The sequence below is a fragment of the Acipenser ruthenus genome, chromosome 13 (assembly GCF_902713425.1).
Source record: "Acipenser ruthenus chromosome 13, fAciRut3.2 maternal haplotype, whole genome shotgun sequence".
Classification (NCBI taxonomy): domain Eukaryota; kingdom Metazoa; phylum Chordata; class Actinopteri; order Acipenseriformes; family Acipenseridae; genus Acipenser; species Acipenser ruthenus.
In genome coordinates this window covers 11,492,303-11,509,397 of record NC_081201.1, presented here as the reverse complement: position 1 = coordinate 11,509,397, position 17,095 = coordinate 11,492,303, and the positions used below count along the sequence as shown (strand labels likewise).

Genomic DNA, 17,095 nt, shown 5'->3' with positions numbered 1-17,095 from the left:
AATACAAATCACAGAGAATGATTGAAAACATCATTAAAAGGTAAGAGGACTGAACATATCAGTTAACACTACAGCTTCACTTGAGGAATTACTTTCAGCTTTTCCCATGTTTAGCCTACACCATGTTTATTTTCTAAAGAATATCCTGTTACTATACAAATATTTCTGATTTTATGCATTTCATTGTATATTACAAAAATATACATAAAATGACAGCTGTACAATTTTACATCTGTAAAATTTTAGAATGATACTACAGAAACCAATTTGAACCATGGCCACCTGGGTTTACAACGGATGTTAATAATTCAACTATAAAATAAAGGTTTTAACGTTTTTTCCACTTGACTCAGTTACTTATACAGCGCAGATTTCACCTGCTTTAAAATATAATACAGTGGCGTATACTTCTAGAAGGGAGTGTACCAGTATTTTGTTCTGTGTACATACTTTTTTTCTATAGCAAAGCTATTTAAAGGTGAACCTACTGCATCACTGATATAATAAAGGAATTGCAGGCCCCATGGCAGTGACGCCCTTGAAAATCTACCCTAACCTGTTTGTTAACCAGGAGGGACATGTGGGCTCTGCTTGAGTCAGTATTTTAGCCTGCTCATCATCATTTTTATTGGCAGATGGGCTCACAAACCTCTATGCGACTGTCTTCTGAGGAGATGAACGGATGTATTGTAAGTTGGAAATAAATAAAAACCTTTTTGTGCTTTCAATTGGGTTTGGGGGTAAATGAATGCAGAAAGATGCAGTGTCACTGTGTTTTTTCAAAGATATATTAGTAAAAAAGAGATAGCTTCAAGGTTTACGTTTTAAAGGTTCACACAAATCTCTCGAGGTAATTTACAGTATAAGGTTATTTATTTAAGGCTGTGGTGTGTTTGGAATAATGGAACTGAGTCAATAAAGACATTATTTGAATGAGGGAGTTTTATTATTATCTAGGAACACGCCACGGCATTGCCATCATCACTATTTACTACAACTTTGTAAAGTTTTTTCTTTTTTTATTTAGAAGCTTAATTAATGTCTCAATATATTATTTGAAGCTTTATTTTCTTCATATTTGCACACACCTTTTTAATTAATTACACTTCTTTCTTTCTGTATAAAGGGAATGTCATTAGGTAATCACAATTTCCTCACATTTCCCTCATGTTTCATATACTGACAGTATGTGTCTGCCTGTACCAGTAAGAAAGAGATTACCTGTAAGTGCACTTAAAGGATCTTAAAAATCACTTCAAAAACATTCAATCAAATATTATGAGATAGGCTCAAGTAAACAAACACTTCAGCTGCACTGATAAAGGCACTCAAGACGGTTTTCTTGTTACAATCTCTGAAAGATAACATGATTTATTGGAAGTTGAGAAACATGAAAAATTCTCTGGGGGAAAAAGAAAACCCTAAAATCCTTTGAGAGTGAAATGTGTTTAACTCATTTTCCACCATTGTAAAGTGTGACAGAACTTCAGTCCTCACTTGTGAGAAACAACTTCATTTTAGAATTGTGAGGTTGTTTCTAACCGTTGATGTACAGTAAAAAGAACAGGTGTGTTGTTCCTTCGCAGAGAGCTATTTGAACTCTAGAATAAGAGGTAGGGGAGGGGCACTGGGCCTATGTGGGTTTTTTGTCTTTTGAAAATGAACTCGTTACTTGCTGTTTCTTCTGCACATGTTTTATCATTGTTCAGTAATGTTTGATAGGTAGTTCAGGATCATTGTTGAGGAATGATTGGTCGATGGTTCAGGATCGTTCAGTAATGTTTGGTAGATGGTTCAGGATCATTCAGTAATGTTTGATAGGTAGTTCAGGATCATTGTTCAGTAATGTTTGGTAGATGGTTCAGGATCATTCAGTAATGTTTGGTAGATGGTTCAGGATCATTGTTGAGGAATGTTTGGTAGATGGTTCAGGATCATTGTTGAGGAATGTTTGGTAGATGGTTCAGGATTGTTCAGTAATGTTTGGTAGATGGTTCAGGATCATTGTTGAGGAATGTTTGGTAGATGGTTCAGGATCATTGTTGAGGAATGTTTGGTAGATGGTTCAGGATCATTCAGTAATGTTTGGTAGATGGTTCAGGATCATTGTTGAGGAATGTTTGGTAGGTAGTTCAGGATCGTTCAGTAATGTTTGGTAGATGGTTCAGGATCATTCAGTAATGTTTGTTAGGTAGTTCAGGATCATTGTTCAGTAATGTTTGGTAGATGGTTCAGGATCATTCAGTAATGTTTGGTAGATGGTTCAGGATCATTCAGTAATGTTTGGTAGGTAGTTCAGGATCATTGTTGAGGAATGTTTGGTAGATGGTTCAGGATCATTCAGTAATGTTTGGTAGATGGTTCAGGATCATTGTTGAGGAATGTTTGGTAGATGGTTCAGGATCGTTCAGTAATGTTTGGTAGATGGTTCAGGATCATTCAGTAATGTTTGGTAGATGGTTCAGGATCATTCAGTAATGTTTGGTAGATGGTTCAGGATCATTCAGTAATGTTTGATAGGTAGTTCAGGATCATTGTTCAGTAATGTTTGGTAGATGGTTCAGGATCGTTCAGTAATGTTTGGTAGGTAGTTCAGGATCATTCAGTAATGTTTGGTAGATGGTTCAGGATCATTCAGTAATGTTTGGTAGATGGTTCAGGATCATTGTTGAGGAATGTTTGGTAGATGGTTCAGGATCATTCAGTAATGTTTGGTAGATGGTTCAGGATCATTCAGTAATGTTTGGTAGGTAGTTCAGGATCATTGTTGAGGAATGTTTGGTAGGTAGTTCAGGATCATTGTTGAGGAATGTTTGGTAGATGGTTCAGGATCATTCAGTAATGTTTGGTAGGTAGTTCAGGATCATTGTTCAGTAATGTTTGGTAGATGGTTCAGGATCGTTCAGTAATGTTTGGTAGATGGTTCAGGATCGTTCAGTAATGTTTGGTAGATGGTTCAGGATCATTGCTAAGTAATGTTTAGTAAATATGTTTATGACTAAACATATTTTCTATTGAAAAGTCTATATTCGCTTACAGTTCACCACAGGTACCCTCTAAGAAATGTATGTTAATGAATCTATAGTAAATATGGACTGGAGAGGAGTATCATAGTGGAAAATGATTGCCCTGACAGGGGGGCTATAATGCCTGAAGACACAAGCTTTCCACTGTGAGCTGAGTGTGCAGTATTGTACATAATTAATACATGAATCAGTCAAGAAAATAAGTGAGGCAAGGCTGGATAGTAAGTATGACTTTCTATATTTTGTTTAAATATAGCTGGTACAGCATAAGTAAATAAATAAATAACAGAACATGTTTTTGAAGTTCATACTGCAAAGTCTTCTTGACTGCTGCATTATAGTCTTAGTGTGTTTAGATCCTAGACGTCATATTTGTTTACATCATCGAGTTGAATTAGTTTGAATTTCAAAAAGTCAGAAAACAGTGACAGTGACATTTTAATCACCATTTCAGCATCTTTCTTTTGTAGTATGTTTTGTAATTAATTTTGTTATGTCAGAAGCACTGTTGAGCAGCTCTTTCACTTTCAGCCATTTTCTTGTGTTGTGAGGAGTGCAGGGGAAAGGCGGTGCGTTCCTTTGAAAAGGGGCGGGGCTGACAGTGATGTGAACCAATCACATGTCAGAGGGAGACTCTTGTCTTGTGGTGTAGGGATGTTAGGGCAATTGTTCAATCTATTTTTGCTCCTCTGATGTGGTTTTAACCAATCACAGGCCAGAATTTAAATATAATAAGTCTATCCTGTTTTCCCAGATAGGGTCTTTTGATTCCTATCATTTTATCTTAGTTTCCATTTTATTTCCTTTCTTGCTAATTATTGTGTTTAACAGTTTACATATTTTTGGTTTCTTAAACATCTATTTTTTGGCATTAATATTTTATCTCTCTTTTCCATTCTTTTTATTTCCTCAATCTTAATCTCTTTTGCCCAGTTTGTCATATGGAATCAAATGCTCCACCAGCTTTTTCCCATTTTCCCTTTTTATATTCATGATACCAATTTGTCCCAATACTCCCCCTCACTGGATGTTCTTCACTAAAAGATAGTCGTATTCCAATAGTTTATATTAACTTTCTCCTTAATCTTAGTGGCATCTCTCCTGTCATTACTTGCAAAGCCTTGATTGGTGATGATCTCATTGTTCCTGTTAATTCGTTCTTAATGCCTGTGTCTGAATTGCTTCTAAACTCTTTAATTGACTCTCACTCACTGCCTGTAGAACTTCCATAATCTATCACACTTCTTATTGTAGCTTGTATATATCATTAAAAGACTTTTGATCTGCACCACATTTGGTACCTGCTATTGCTCTCAATACATTTAATATCCTTTACACTTACCTGTTATAATTTTGATATGTTTATGCCACATCACTTTTTTTTTTTTTTAAATCTAAATAAACCCCCAAATATCTGGCCCCATCCATGTCTTTAATTATGTTGTCCATATTTTATATTTAATTTCTTTACTTTGGTTTGTTTTGTAAAAGCTTGCTTTCAGTTTTAAATCTCACACTTCCATGAATCTGTTCTGTGGTTATTCCTGTCATCTGTAGATATTTTTCTCCTGCTTTCAGAATTATTTTAAGTTTTTCTGTTCTGCTTTTTGTTTGTGCTGTGCAGTTTATCACCTCCACCATGAAATTAATAAACTGTGTTTTTGTTACTGCTAGTATTTTCATTTGTTTTTTCTTTTCTCTGTTTGTTCAATCCTTTGCACCTTGTCTCCCCCTTCCTCTTTTCTAATTTGTTTTTCCTTAAATTACCTAGTTGCTTCCACATGTCAGTTTACCATCAATTTTCAGTTGTTGTATATCATTTGCTTGTCTAGTTTCTTCACATCCTCTGTATGCTGCACTATGATCTCCCCCACCTTTGCGCTACATTCATTATACTCGTGATCTTCCCCACACTTTGAACACCTTCTTTTCCCTTTGTAATATGCAGCTATATGACCAAACATCTTAGCAGTGGTGGATTGTATTCATTCATTCTGAAAGCCTGGAATCCAGGAATTACTTTTTCTTACTTTACATTTCTCCTCCCTATACTTTTAGCTTCCATTACTTTGTCATCATTTAATTCCTGTACAATTTCATTCACATCCATGTCCATTGTTACCCCATATATTACTTCTTCACTTACTACTCTCTCCTGCAGAGGATAACTTTCTATTGGAAGTGTACCTAGTTTCTCCAGCTTCGTGATGTGTTTGCATTGTGTTTTGCTCAAACATCCACATGTACAGTCCTCCACTGTCACCACTCACACTTCCTATTCCTTCCATAATCCATTCAACAATTTTCAGTGGACTTATTTTACTAAAATCTGTGCCTGTTATTGTTGATCTGACTATTATTCCTATTTCCTCTTTTCTCCCTTCCCCATTTCCTCCAGCCCTATTCATTTCTGCTGATTTAATTATTTTATCCATTACTTCTGTTCTTTCCTCATTTTTTCCATCAACACCACTCTTCCTTTTTCCGATTCTGTCATTAATTCCCGTAGTCTCCATTTCCTCTCTAACATCACCACCTCTCTCCATATCCCTCTGCAGCCTATGGGATTTTTTTTTTGCGCCATATAATCAGTACACAGCGCCTTACTTTGTCTCTGCCGACCTGCTTCTTGTCTATATCTCTCTCCCACTCTCTGGTCAAAATGATTACCCACAACTCCCAGGGCGCTCATCTGCTCCTCCTTCCCTTGAACAAAGAAACCAGCTGTTCAGCCTACTTTTAAATATAGAAAAATAGAAATATTGAGATATGTAATGTTTTCATACAGGAAGGGCCTGGTTTACAGATTGGACACTGGAGGATAGCACAGAGATAGAGCAAGATGGAAAGTGGAAATCAAGGAGAGAAGATGCAGTTTCTTAGGCAGAAAAGGGACTAGATTGCAGTAGTAATCGGCAATAAAATAGAATCTCAGAATTTTATATTATTGAATAGCTACTGTGTAATGTAATAACTATACTTGTTGTGTAGTAGTCCTATTTAGTGCCAGTAGGGGGACTACACCAGCTGTCCAGTGGCAGCCTGTGAAAAAAATTGGTTTAGCACTCAAACAAAAAGGGGTGCTACCAAAAACTGGCAACTAACTAATTTAACGAAAAAAAAAAACATTTTAAAAAAGACTTAAATGAAATGTGTAATTGAAAATGTGCCCCAAAATTAACCATGCAGAGGACACAATTTAGAGCCCACTGGTCGACAAAGGCCATCATGTCACCAGTGGACTCCGCATTGGCGTGCTCTAAATTAACCTGTGACCGGACCAGGCCCCTGAACATGGCCCCACAGTCAAAGAGACCCTCCTCGATGATCTTGCGCTTCCTGGTCTTGTAAGTGGCCAGTTTAGCAAGAGCCAGGAGCAGATTCACCAGGAGGTCTCTCTCTCTTCTTGGTGGAGGTATGAACAGATTAGCCGAAAATAAACTGCGTGGGGGAGAAATGCAGCCAGAACTGCAGCAGAAGGTTCCTCAGTGTAGTCCTATTTAAGGCCTGGTGGCCGGACTATACCGACTGCCCAATGGCAGCCGGTGCACCAGCCGCCCAAAGGTGGCCGGAGAAAAAATTCAGTTTAGCACCCCTAAACAAATAGGGGTGCCAACAAGTACTAGGCCTTAACTAATTAAAGAAAAAACGGTTGAAAAAGGACTGTAAACTAAATATTCAAAACCAAAGGGGAAGTGGTACAGAGCACGCCCCCTAGAGCCCAGTGGTCGACAAAAGATGTCATGTCGCCAGCAGACTCCGCGTGGGCGTGCTCTAAATGAACCCGGGATCGGACGAGGGCCCTGAACATGGCCCCACAATCAAAGAGACCCTCCTCGATGATCTTGCGCTTCCTGGTCTTGTAAATTGCCAGTTTAGCAAGAGCCAGGAGCAGATTCACCAGAAGGTCTCTCTCTCTTCTTGGTGGAGGTATTAAAAATGGTATTTATTCATGAAATATTCTGTAATATTTTAGTATTTGTGCAAAGTAGATATATATTTAATGTATTTAACATGTATTTAATGTGTTTTCTTATAACACACTCTTCTAGTCAAAAGTAAACTTTTTAAAGTGGCTTTGGTGCCTGTGAAAGATATTGTTACTCACTGGAGGCTTAACATGGTGCTTGAAGCACTCATGAAGCCTCCATTTGAACCCTTGCATTCAGCTGAGCTGAAATTTTTATTGCTTAAAGTGGCTTTATTACTTGCAATCACCTCCACAAAGCGGGTGAGAGATGCAGGCATTCTCAATTGCGAAAGCCTGCTTAATTTTTGCAGAAGCCAGGACAAGGGTTGTGCTCCGTACCAATCCTGCTTTTTTGCCGAAAACTATCTTGGCATTTCATGTCAACCAGTCTGTGGAATTGGAGGCTTTCCATCCACCTCCTTTCCAGTCTGATAGAGAGTGGCAGCTCCATACGCTCTGCCCTGTGCGGGACCTAACGTATTATGTTGACAGCACAAAAAGTTGTAGGCAGTCCGAACTATTTTCTGTCTGCTATCGGAGGAAGTCCCATGGTCAAGCCCTGTCTAAACAGGCTGGCCAACTGGATAGCAGATGAGCGACCCAAATTGCCCCCTCCAGAAAAGCACACTGCCCATTCCACCAGGAGCATTGCAACTTTGTGGGCTTTATTCCAGAGTGTATCTGTCAAGGACATTTGCAATGCAATGGTATGGGCTACTCCCCATACATTTACTAGGTTCTACAGACTAAATGTCATGGATCCTCAAAACCCTGGCTTTGGAACTAGAGCATTAAGGGCGGCTTCTGAGGCAACCCTTGCAAGACAGGCATAGAGGTGAGTTTCTCCCTCAGTTTTTTAGCCCTAAGCTACTTGTTACTGGGGTCCTGAATGGTAACGCGCAAGGTAGCCTTGTCAAATGCTGGTACAAGTGCAATCAATTGTTGGATAGTCGGTAGCTATCCAAAAGCACTGGTTCTACTTATAATATCGTACTTCGCTTGATTCATGGGTTTGCAGCGATCCTGAATTTCTAAAAGAGTAGAAACTGACGAGTTTCATTTGTTGTTGTTGTCTGTAGCAGAAAAACTACGTGTATTTTGAGAAGTGAAAGCATGTTTAGCACGCAGGTGATAAAGCAGACTAGATGCATGTCTGTGATACTGGAACTCACTTTGACAGTAGCTACAACTACAAGTAACCCTCTTAGACAATTCTAAGACAGAAATCAGCAAAATGGCTATCAGTTGATTTGCACAATATTTACTCATTTTAAACAGATTTATCCAAAATTTATCGCCATTTTTCTACTTCTCGACGCTGTACTATTTCTTTTAATTAAGATCTTCTACTTCCTTAGGTTTTCAGTCATTTTTCAAAAAACACTGACAGCAAGCTGATACAGCACTGACAGTCTGCGTAAGTGACGTCACAGAACGACAACGAGACCTGGGATCTCGGACCTGATTCAGAGTGCAGTAGCTAAATACTTATACAAAAGAGAAGCTCAAACAAAATAATTTGGAATTTCCTGATTAGCCTACTCTTGGTAAACAGAAAAGAGATCGAGTCTGTTCCCGCAAATTACCACAATCTGATATTTTTGCCCACCTTGTCCCGTCCACAACAAAGTAACATTTTGCTATCCTGTCTGCGGGTCCCACAGGAACCCAGTCCCACTGCAGGGCTCGACTTCACTGCTATGTCCAGTTGTTCATTGGTAAAATCCACATTGAATTGATGGAAGCGTTCTGAATCAATAAAATCATAAATGTTACATGCTTCCTTCGCTACATCAGTATTGTTTGATCGAATTCTTCTTTTTGGTGGTTCAGTTTCGCTTGTCCAGAGAGTGTTTAATTACTACTGCAGTCGAATTTCGCTTTTGTAAGATGTTGTAAAGAATGTCCAAGTGAAACATGGCAAAATGAAAAAGAAAAGAAAATCTTCATCTCCCAGAAGCTTTGCCAGTCCATAAGATTGCAGAACTGATCCATCATCCCAACCGAACTCTTTTTGAATTTTCTCAAAGCACTCGTGCAGAGCCTTGATTTTCATAGACAAGTGTTTACTGTTCTGCTTAAAATCCCACCGTATTGCCCCTGAAATTGGAATCTGACTTTTGCACAAGTCATCAAGAACAGCTTTTCGTTTTCGGGGATGTTGAGAAAAACATTGAAAAGCCTGAAAGATTTGCAAAGAAAACTCTGATTGGTTTGACGACTGTGCAGACTTACCGCATAATAATATTTAGCTGGTGAGCATAACAATGGACAAAGTGCGCATATGGATAACTTTCTTTGAGTCTTGCTTGGACACCATTTAATGCACCACTCATTACAGCTGTACCATCGTATGTCTACGCTGTAAGTTTTGTTTTTAAATTGTAAGGCTCCAGTTCTTGCTTCAGAAGTGTTGCTAATCCTTCAGCCGTTCGGTCCCGAGCAACCTCTCAACTAAAGAGCCCTGTGGCAAAGTACAGGTGCAGAAGTGATGCAGTGCTTAATCAGGAGACAAAACAATGATAATCCAATTAGAAAGGCTTTTAATATTGTAATCCAGAACTGATGACCTCAAACAATAATCCCAGGCAATACACAGCAATGTGTATTGCACAGTTCAAAATAAAGGGTTTGCAGTCCCAAATAATAAACACAGTCCAGTTACACACACAATATACAAACACAGTCACCAGTCCTGGGTGCGTGCAACAGTGCTCGTGGTGCTAATACAGTTATTATTGTGACACGGGTGTAGTGATGTCCGGGTTCATGATGGCCTCTGGCGTCAGCTCTGGAACGTGTTAGCCGTCTACTAATAACAACAAGTAACAATTAGAGACGAGACAAAACAAACAAAACACTCACGTACGATATTTTTAACACAGGTCCTTCCGGGTTGTTTCCTTAACCATAAACGAAGGAACAGATCACTTCGCTCCATCCCCTATTTGTGCCGTCACTCATGACCCCTTGGTAAACGATTGCAGTCACTCCTCCAATCCGCGGCTGCCACATCATTTCCCTTCCGAGTTAGTGCACTGGAGTTCTGCCCCCTTTTTAGATGACCGGCATCCTTTTAACCCTGGGAATGAATTGTCAGGCCATCCGGTCCAGGGTACTCTGTTCCCTATACTTAGCGCCCTCATAGGTCGGGAGGGAGATTTACCACCAAGAATAATTCTATTTCTGTCACAAGCCCTCAGTGATACCTTAGCACAATCGCTAGTGGAGTTGTATGTGACACATTTGTCGTTTCATCGGATTGTACTGACATGAAGCTTGCATTTGAAACTTCCAGCATACAATCTAGAAGTTCGTTCTGTATGGTCTTCGATGTATTTTTAGACACAGTTGCATTTGCAAGGTGACCAGCTAACTGATTGTCTAGTTGAGAAAACACATCTACCAAATCTAGAAACACTCCCCGATTTAAAGAAGACTCTCTCTCATCAGCAACTCATGACTTCCACAGAACCTGATGCAGTCAATTATCCGGGAAAGAATACACCTATTCTTCTGTTCAAGCTCATTATGCCTTTGCATAGAAATACGGTAACCTACATCATTCTGAGTAGCAATATTAATGTTTACAGTCATTTTCTGTTTAACAGTTTCCAATTTGAGAAGCACTGCACTTGTGTTTCTTAACTTTCTCTGACAGTTGTTTTGAATCATTAACTCCTGTTTTGGTCCAAGCTGTATCCCCTCCAGACAAGATGCATGGAAAAAAAATAAAATAAATTGTCTTCACTCCAGTCAGCAGTCATTCCTGTCAAACCATAACACACAAAAGCTTCTTTTTTTTCTTGTCATTTTGCGTAATTTTATTTTAATATCATGAGGCTGGTGTACACCCAGCCTTTTCACCTCCAAACCTTTCTTCTATTGACATAAAAAAGGCTTCTGAAGCAAATTGTCAATGTAATTCATTGTACCCTACTCGCCGTTTACCCTCGTCACGAATAACTGGGAAACTGGCAGGCTGAAGGGTTACATCTGTAGTTTCCGTAAATACTCGGAGATCAGAGCCCGATTTATTCCCGGTGTGCTTCACGTGAACTGTAGGGAGTCCCTGCGAGCCCCAACTGATGAAGTAATGAACACATAGCAACTCGAATAAAGCCGAGGGCTAACGAAATGCAGCCCTCTCCAAACTGATAACGACAAAAGTCAAGGAATGTCAACAACTTCCTAATGCTAGAGGGCGCGCCTTTGCTGTAAATTTAAACAAGGGACTGAATTAAATTAATTGATGATAAGGGGAACTAACAAGGAATATTAGCGCTGTAAATTAACACGTTGGAATAATATGTCCCTGGAGGGGCTTAGCCCGTTCAACCCTTAATGACCAGCCGCCACTGGTAAAGACCACAAGCCACTAATGAGCTTGTTCAGCCAAACTAAAGCTATAACACCTATGGCTTCAGCAAGAATCCAACGCTGGGAACTTATTTTATCAGCCTACCAGTATAATTGTGTATAAGGCTGGCAAGGACCATGCTAATGCAGACGCCCAGACATTCTGCCATGGAAATACCATATTCTTGATGGAACGACTAGCGTGGTCACCAGTGAATGCAAAGCAGATCAAGCTGTGGACAGATCGGGATCCAGTGATGTCACGATTAAGAAGTTACTTCTTCAAGGTTGGCCAGATCTGTAGAAGATTGTGAGCTGAAGCCTTACTTCATGTGTAAAAATGAGTTGAGCGTACAAGATGGTTGCATACTGTGGGGTTCACATGTAATGGTGCCAACCCCAGGGTGTACACGAGTCATGGATGAACTACATGAAGCCCACCCTGGGATTCCACGCTGAAAAGCTTAGTGTGAAGTTTCATTTGGTGGCCAAACATGGATAAAAGCCTAGAAGAAAAGGTCATGTGGTGTAGTGGTAAACACAAAAGTGGGTAAACGACCCTGTTTGGAAGACTATTTTTTTTTTTACAAATGCCCTAATTTGAGCATAACCAGAAAATACAGCATTCTTTTTTTTCAATGTCCATTAAATAATGTACATGCACCTGTGTTTGTGAAAGTCTGTGTTAACATTACATGCTATAATGAATTATCCTATCATTGGTATTAAGTAATTTTTCATACTTTTTGAGCATTTAGATGGTACGTTAATAATAAAACCTCAGTACCTTGCCCACTGGCCTGTGCTGTGTGAGGCGTGCTGAATGCACTGTGAGGTAATGCACCCTTGGCGAATGGGAGTTGCAGCTGGGATCCATGAAAAGTGTCTGTCAGAAAATACAAATACCAAAATAAAATGTTGACTTCAGGTAGTAAACAAGTGGCAGGTCTGCGGCCCACCACTTGGGATCCAGCCCCATAACACCCCTGTTTGATACAGGTATTCAGTTGTGTCTGCTGGCTCCCTGGTCAGTGCTTGTCGCTGTGTTGCTGTGTTGTGTCTGCTGGCTCCCTGGTGAGTGCTTGATGCTGTGTTGCTATGTTGTGTCTGCTGGCTCCCTGGTCAGTGCTTGTTGCTGTGTTGTGTCTCCTGGCTCCCTGGTCAGTGCTTGTTGCTGTGTTGTGTCTGCTGGCTCCCTGGTCAGTGCTTGTTGCTGTGTTGTGTCTGCTGGCTCCCTGGTCATTGCTTGTTGCTGTGTTTCTGTGTTGTGTCTGCTGGCTCCCTGGTCAGTGCTTGTTGCGTTGTGTCTGCTGGCTCCCTGGTCAGTGCTTGTTGCTGTGTTGTGTCTGCTGGCTCCCTGGTCAGTGCTTGTTGCTGTGTTGCTGTGTTGTGTCTGCTGGCTCCCTGGTCAGTGCTTGTCGCTGTGTTGCTGTGTTGTGTCTGCTGGCTCTCTGGTGAGTGCTTGTTGCTGTGCTGTGTTGCTGTGCTGTGTCTGCTGTCTCCCTGGTCAGTGCTTGTTGCTGTGTTGCTGTGCTGTGTCTGCTGTCTCCCTGGTCAGTGCTTGTTGCTGTGTTGTGTCTGCTGGCTCTCTGGTCAGTGCTTGTCGCTGTGTTGCTGTGTTGTGTCTGCTGGCCCCCTGGTGAGTGCTTGATGCTGTGTTGCTGTGTTGTGTCTGCTGGCTCCCTGGTCAGTGCTTGTTGCTGTGTTGTGTCTGCTAGCTCCCTGGTCAGTGCTTGCTGTGTTGTGTCTGCTGGCTCCCTGGTCAGTGCTTGTCGCTGTGTTGCTGTGTTGTGTCTGCTGGCTCTCTGGTGAGTGCTTGTTGCTGTGCTGTGTTGCTGTGCTGTGTCTGCTGTCTCCCTGGTGAGTGCTTGTTGCTGTGTTGCTGTGCTGTGTCTGCTGTCTCCATGGTCAGTGCTTGTCGCTGTGTTGCTGTGTTGTGTCTGCTGGCTCTCTGGTCAGTGCTTGTCGCTGTGTTGCTGTGTTGTGTCTGCTGGCCCCCTGGTGAGTGCTTGATGCTGTGTTGCTGTGTTGTGTCTGCTGGCTCCCTGGTCAGTGCTTGTTGCTGTGTTGTGTCTGCTAGCTCCCTGGTCAGTGCTTGCTGTGTTGTGTCTGCTGGCTCCCTGGTCAGTGCTTGTTGCTGTGTTGTGTCTGCTGGCTCCCTGGTGAGTGCTTGTTGCTGTATTGCTGTGCTGTGTCTGCTGTCTCCCTGTTCAGTGCTTGTTGCTGTGTTGCTGTGCTGTGTCTGCTGGCTCCCTGGTCAGTGCTTGTTGTTGCGTTGTGTCTGCTGGCTCCCTGGTCAGTGCTTGTTGCTGTGTTGTGTCTGCTGGCTCCCTGGTCAGAGCTTGTTGCTGTGTTGCTGTGTTGTGTCTGCTGACTCTCTGGTCAGTGCTTGTTGCTTTGTTGTGTCTGCTGACTCCCTGGCCAGTGCTTGTTGCTGTGTTGTGTCTGCTGGCTCCCTGGTCAGTGCTTGTCGCTGTGTTGCTGTGTTGTGTCTGCTGGCTCCCTGGTCAGTGCTTGATGCTGTGTTGCTGTGTTGTGTCTGCTGGCTCCCTGGTCAGTACTTGATGCTGTGTTGCTGTGTTGTGTCTGCTGGCTCTCTGGTCAGTGCTTGTTGCTGTGTTGTGTCTGTTGGCTCTCTGGTCAGTGCTTGTTGCTGTGTTGCTGTGTTGTGTCTGCTGGCTCTGTGGTCAGTGCTTGTTGCTGTGCTGTGTCTGCTGGCTCCCTGGTCAGTGCTTGTTGCTGTGTTGCTGTGTTGTGTCTGCTGGCTCTCTGGTCAGTGCTTGTTGCTGTGTTGTGTCTGCTGGCTCCCTGGTCAGTGCTTGTTGCTGTGTTGCTGTGTTGTGTCTGCTGGGTCTCTGGTCAGTGCTTGTTGCTGTGTTGTGTCTGCTGGCTCTCTGGTCAGTGCTTGTTGCTGTGTTGTGTCTGCTGGCTCTCTGGTCAGTGCTTGTTGCTGTGTTGCTGTGTTGTGTCTGCTGGCTCTGTGGTCAGTGCTTGTTGCTGTGCTGTGTCTGCTGGCTCTCTGGTCAGTGCTTGTTGCTGTGTTGTGTCTGCTGGCTCCCTGGTCAGTGCTTGTTGCTGTGTTGCTGTGTTGTGTCTGCTGGCTCTGTGGTCAGTGCTTGTTGCTGTGCTGTGTCTGCTGGCTCTCTGGTCAGTGCATGTTGCTGTGTTGTGTCTGCTGGCTCCCTGGTGAGTGCTTGTTGCTGTATTGCTGTGCTGTGTCTGCTGTCTCCCTGTTCAGTGCTTGTTGCTGTGTTGCTGTGCTGTGTCTGCTGGCTCCCTGGTCAGTGCTTGTTGTTGCGTTGTGTCTGCTGGCTCCCTGGTCAGTGCTTGTTGCTGTGTTGTGTCTGCTGGCTCCCTGGTCAGAGCTTGTTGCTGTGTTGCTGTGTTGTGTCTGCTGACTCTCTGGTCAGTGCTTGTTGCTTTGTTGTGTCTGCTGACTCCCTGGCCAGTGCTTGTTGCTGTGTTGTGTCTGCTGGCTCCCTGGTCAGTGCTTGTCGCTGTGTTGCTGTGTTGTGTCTGCTGGCTCCCTGGTCAGTGCTTGATGCTGTGTTGCTGTGTTGTGTCTGCTGGCTCCCTGGTCAGTACTTGATGCTGTGTTGCTGTGTTGTGTCTGCTGGCTCTCTGGTCAGTGCTTGTTGCTGTGTTGTGTCTGTTGGCTCTCTGGTCAGTGCTTGTTGCTGTGTTGCTGTGTTGTGTCTGCTGGCTCTGTGGTCAGTGCTTGTTGCTGTGCTGTGTCTGCTGGCTCCCTGGTCAGTGCTTGTTGCTGTGTTGCTGTGTTGTGTCTGCTGGCTCTCTGGTCAGTGCTTGTTGCTGTGTTGTGTCTGCTGGCTCCCTGGTCAGTGCTTGTTGCTGTGTTGCTGTGTTGTGTCTGCTGGGTCTCTGGTCAGTGCTTGTTGCTGTGTTGTGTCTGCTGGCTCTCTGGTCAGTGCTTGTTGCTGTGTTGTGTCTGCTGGCTCTCTGGTCAGTGCTTGTTGCTGTGTTGCTGTGTTGTGTCTGCTGGCTCTGTGGTCAGTGCTTGTTGCTGTGCTGTGTCTGCTGGCTCTCTGGTCAGTGCTTGTTGCTGTGTTGTGTCTGCTGGCTCCCTGGTCAGTGCTTGTTGCTGTGTTGCTGTGTTGTGTCTGCTGGGTCTCTGGTCAGTGCTTGTTGCTGTGTTGTGTCTGCTGGCTCTCTGGTCAGTGCTTGTTGCTGTGTTGTGTCTGCTGGCTCTCTGGTCAGTGCTTGTTGCTGTGTTGCTGTGTTGTGTCTGCTGGCTCTCTGGTCAGTGCTTGTTGCTGTGTTGCTGTGCTGTGTCTGCTGGCTCTCTGGTCAGTGCTTGTTGCTGTGTTGTGTCTGCTGGCTCTCTGGTCAGTGCTTGTTGCTGTGTTGCTGTGTTGTGTCTGCTGGCTCTCTGGTCAGTGCTTGTTGCTGTGTTGCTGTGCTGTGTCTGCTGGCTCTCTGGTCAGTGCTTGTTGCTGTGTTGTGTCTGCTGGCTCCCTGGTCAGTGCTTGTTGCTGTGCTGTGTCTGCTGGCTCCCTGGTCAGTGCTTGTTGCTGTGTTGTGTCTGCTGGGTCTCTGGTCAGTGCTTGTTGCTGTGTTGCTGTGTTGTGTCTGCTGGCTCCCTGGTCAGTGCTTGTTGCTGTGTTGCTGTGTTGTGTCTGCTGGGTCTCTGGTCAGTGCTTGTTGCTGTGCTGTGTCTGCTGGCTCTCTGGTCAGTGCTTGTTGCTGTGTTGCTGTGCTGTGTCTGCTGGGTCTCTGGTCAGTGCTTGTTGCTGTGTTGCTGTGTTGTGTCTGCTGGGTCTCTGGTCAGTGCTTGTTGCTGTGTTGTGTCTGCTGGCTCTCTGGTCAGTGCTTGTTGCTGTGTTGCTGTGCTGTGTCTGCTGGGTCTCTGGTCAGTGCTTGTTGCTGTGTTGTGTCTGCTGGCTCCCTGGTCAGTGCATGTTGCTGTGCTGTGTCTGCTGGCTCCCTTCAGTGCTTGCTGCCAGTCCACCCTGTAGCCATCCTGGTGACTGCTCGATAAGAATCACTAGGCTTCCTGTGTTTTAGTTTTTCCTGCTGCTGGAAAGCAACACTGTGCCTCATTGCGTTTGGATCCCAGCTATGGGCGGAAGCTGGCAGTCAAGCAGTTGCTTCTGATGGTGTCAGATGTGCAGTGTTGGGGATTAAAAAGTTATAACTAGTTACAATTGCAGTTACAAATAGTTACTCCTCAGGCACATTTTAATTTTTTTTGTATTATTTTTGTATTTGATCAGGCTGCAGCTTGAAATAATCTTTGAAGATCCAGCTTTCGAACCCACTTGTTCCGTCCTCTGGCGCGTTCATGTGACATGTGCAGTGTTGCAGGCATTTTGGATTATTATATCATTAGCCATAGTCCTTGTTTAAAATGTAACGGAAAGTAGCCACGTTATTTTTTTATGTAAAATGTAATCCATTACCACATTTCGTTACCTGTCTGAAAAAGGAACCATTACAGTTACAAATTTCTGAAAAATGTAATCGGATTACAGTAGCTTGTTACATGTACTCCCCAATACTGCAAGCTGGTTCAAGAAGACTTTTTAAAGGACAGCGCGTTCTAGTCACAAAGCTTTAATGTCTTATTTATTTAAGGTATGTGCTTTCAAAGTATTTTTTTATGATTCATTTATTGAATTGTTCTTTACTGTTGAAACCATCAATAGTAATGAAACTATCAATAGTTCTCAACAGTTTCAGGATTATCAAACTATTCACTTTGTTTCAATATTTTGTGACAAGA

General features: G+C 42.9%; 1 protein-coding gene across 5 annotated transcripts in view; it reads left to right on the top strand.

Moving 5' to 3' along the window:
* LOC117418224 (myosin phosphatase Rho-interacting protein-like) overlaps positions 1 to 17,095 on the top strand; it is a 199,808-nt gene that overhangs the window by 105,707 nt on the left and 77,006 nt on the right. For 3 of the 5 annotated variants that reach the window (XR_009330822.1, XM_059035672.1, XM_059035673.1), the window contains exon 6: positions 636 to 689. The exons of the other annotated variants lie outside the window; for them this stretch is intronic. Coding sequence is in view for 2 of the 3 variants with exons in the window: in XM_059035672.1 (XP_058891655.1) it covers positions 636 to 689 (54 nt within the window). In the remaining variant the exon portion in view is untranslated. The remainder of the gene's footprint in view (positions 1 to 635; positions 690 to 17,095) is intronic. 5 annotated transcript variants of the gene reach the window in all.